The 1,210-nt window shown below is 56.4% G+C and overlaps 2 protein-coding genes across 3 annotated transcripts in view; one reads left to right on the top strand and one right to left on the bottom strand.

Moving 5' to 3' along the window:
* The window catches only part of LOC138161883 (serine/threonine-protein phosphatase 2A 65 kDa regulatory subunit A alpha isoform), a 454,863-nt gene that overhangs the window by 144,323 nt on the left and 309,330 nt on the right, over positions 1-1,210 (bottom strand). The gene's annotated exons all lie outside the window — the stretch shown is intronic.
* PLAUR (plasminogen activator, urokinase receptor) overlaps positions 1-1,210 on the top strand; it is a 13,328-nt gene that overhangs the window by 10,147 nt on the left and 1,971 nt on the right. For both annotated transcript variants that reach the window (XM_069088884.1, XM_069088882.1), the window contains 2 exons: positions 106-240; positions 516-662. In XM_069088884.1, the coding sequence (XP_068944985.1) occupies positions 106-240; positions 516-662 (282 nt within the window). The remainder of the gene's footprint in view (positions 1-105; positions 241-515; positions 663-1,210) is intronic.

The raw sequence follows: 1,210 nt of genomic DNA on the forward strand, positions 1-1,210 counted from the left end.
TGAGTGACCCCCATCACGGCTTCTCCCCAGCATCCCCCATCAGTGCCCCCCCCAAACGTCCCTCCTTCAAGGCACTGATCCTTCCACCCTGTGTGGCCTCCACAGTGGGCCCCCTGGATGAGCGCTATGTACGCGGCTGTGGGAGTTTTCCTGACTGCCCAGGCCCTGTCGGCTTCCATAACAATGACACTTTTCTCTTCTTGAGATGCTGCAACCATAGCCAGTGTATCAGTGGTCCAAGTGAGAGAAGGGAGAAGGGAGGGTGAAAGGGAGAGGGGAGGGAAGATGGAGGGAGGGTGAAAGGGAGGGGGGAGGGAAGATGGAGGGAGGGTGAAAGGGAGGGGGGAGGGAGGGGAGAGGGAGGGAGGGTGGGAAGAGAGGGAAGAGGGAGGAGGGAGGGAGGTCGGGCTGGCCTGGGCCATTGCAGGGTATAAATAGTGGCTCTGGGCTACTTAGCTTTGGGAGGGCTCCAGGACCCACTTGCTCTCCTTCCTCTCTCCCTCATGGCCCACCAGTAATGAAACTCTCCGACTACTCCCTGAATGGCCTCCAGTGCCACAGCTGTGAGGGGAACAGCACCCATGGCTGCTCCCCAGAGGAGACAGCCATCACTGCCTGTCAGGGCCCTATGAACCGGTGTTTTGAAGCCACCGGCACCCACAGTAAGGACCTCTAGGGTGGAGAGGGGAACCTGAAGGACACAGGGTTAGAGGGAAGGGCAGACCTTTAGAGATCCTCCAGTACAAACCCTTCATTACAAGATGAGGAAACTGCGTCAGGAATTCCTGTGGGAGGAGGGAGTAACTTCTTATGGGAAAAGGGGAGGGCAACATATCTGATGGGTTGAGATTTCCTGGAGGGGAAGGAAGTTAGAGCCCACCTAGTTCATCCAATAGTGCTCTGGGCTTGTGGTCAGGAAAAGCGGGGTTCAGATCCTGCTTCTGAGACTTCCTAACTGTGAGACCCTGTGCCTCAATGCCTCCCCCTATAAAGTAAGGACCTGGACCAGTTGACCCCTAAGGGCCAGGATCCTGTGACCCTCCAAGGGAGGCTCAGAGACCAACAGAATCCTAAAACTTCACAGACTGAGAAAGGATAGACATGGTCACCTGGTCCAAAGGAGACCCTGTATCATGTGAGGGAAGGATCTCCTGGAAAGGGATGGGTCATGGGGCTAGTGAGAGCCCCACAACATGCACACACTCACACA

Source organism: Petaurus breviceps, unplaced genomic scaffold, assembly GCF_028583685.1.
Source record: "Petaurus breviceps papuanus isolate PSGF00001 unplaced genomic scaffold, PetGlider_PUasm1.0 185, whole genome shotgun sequence".
NCBI classification, from domain to species: domain Eukaryota; kingdom Metazoa; phylum Chordata; class Mammalia; order Diprotodontia; family Petauridae; genus Petaurus; species Petaurus breviceps.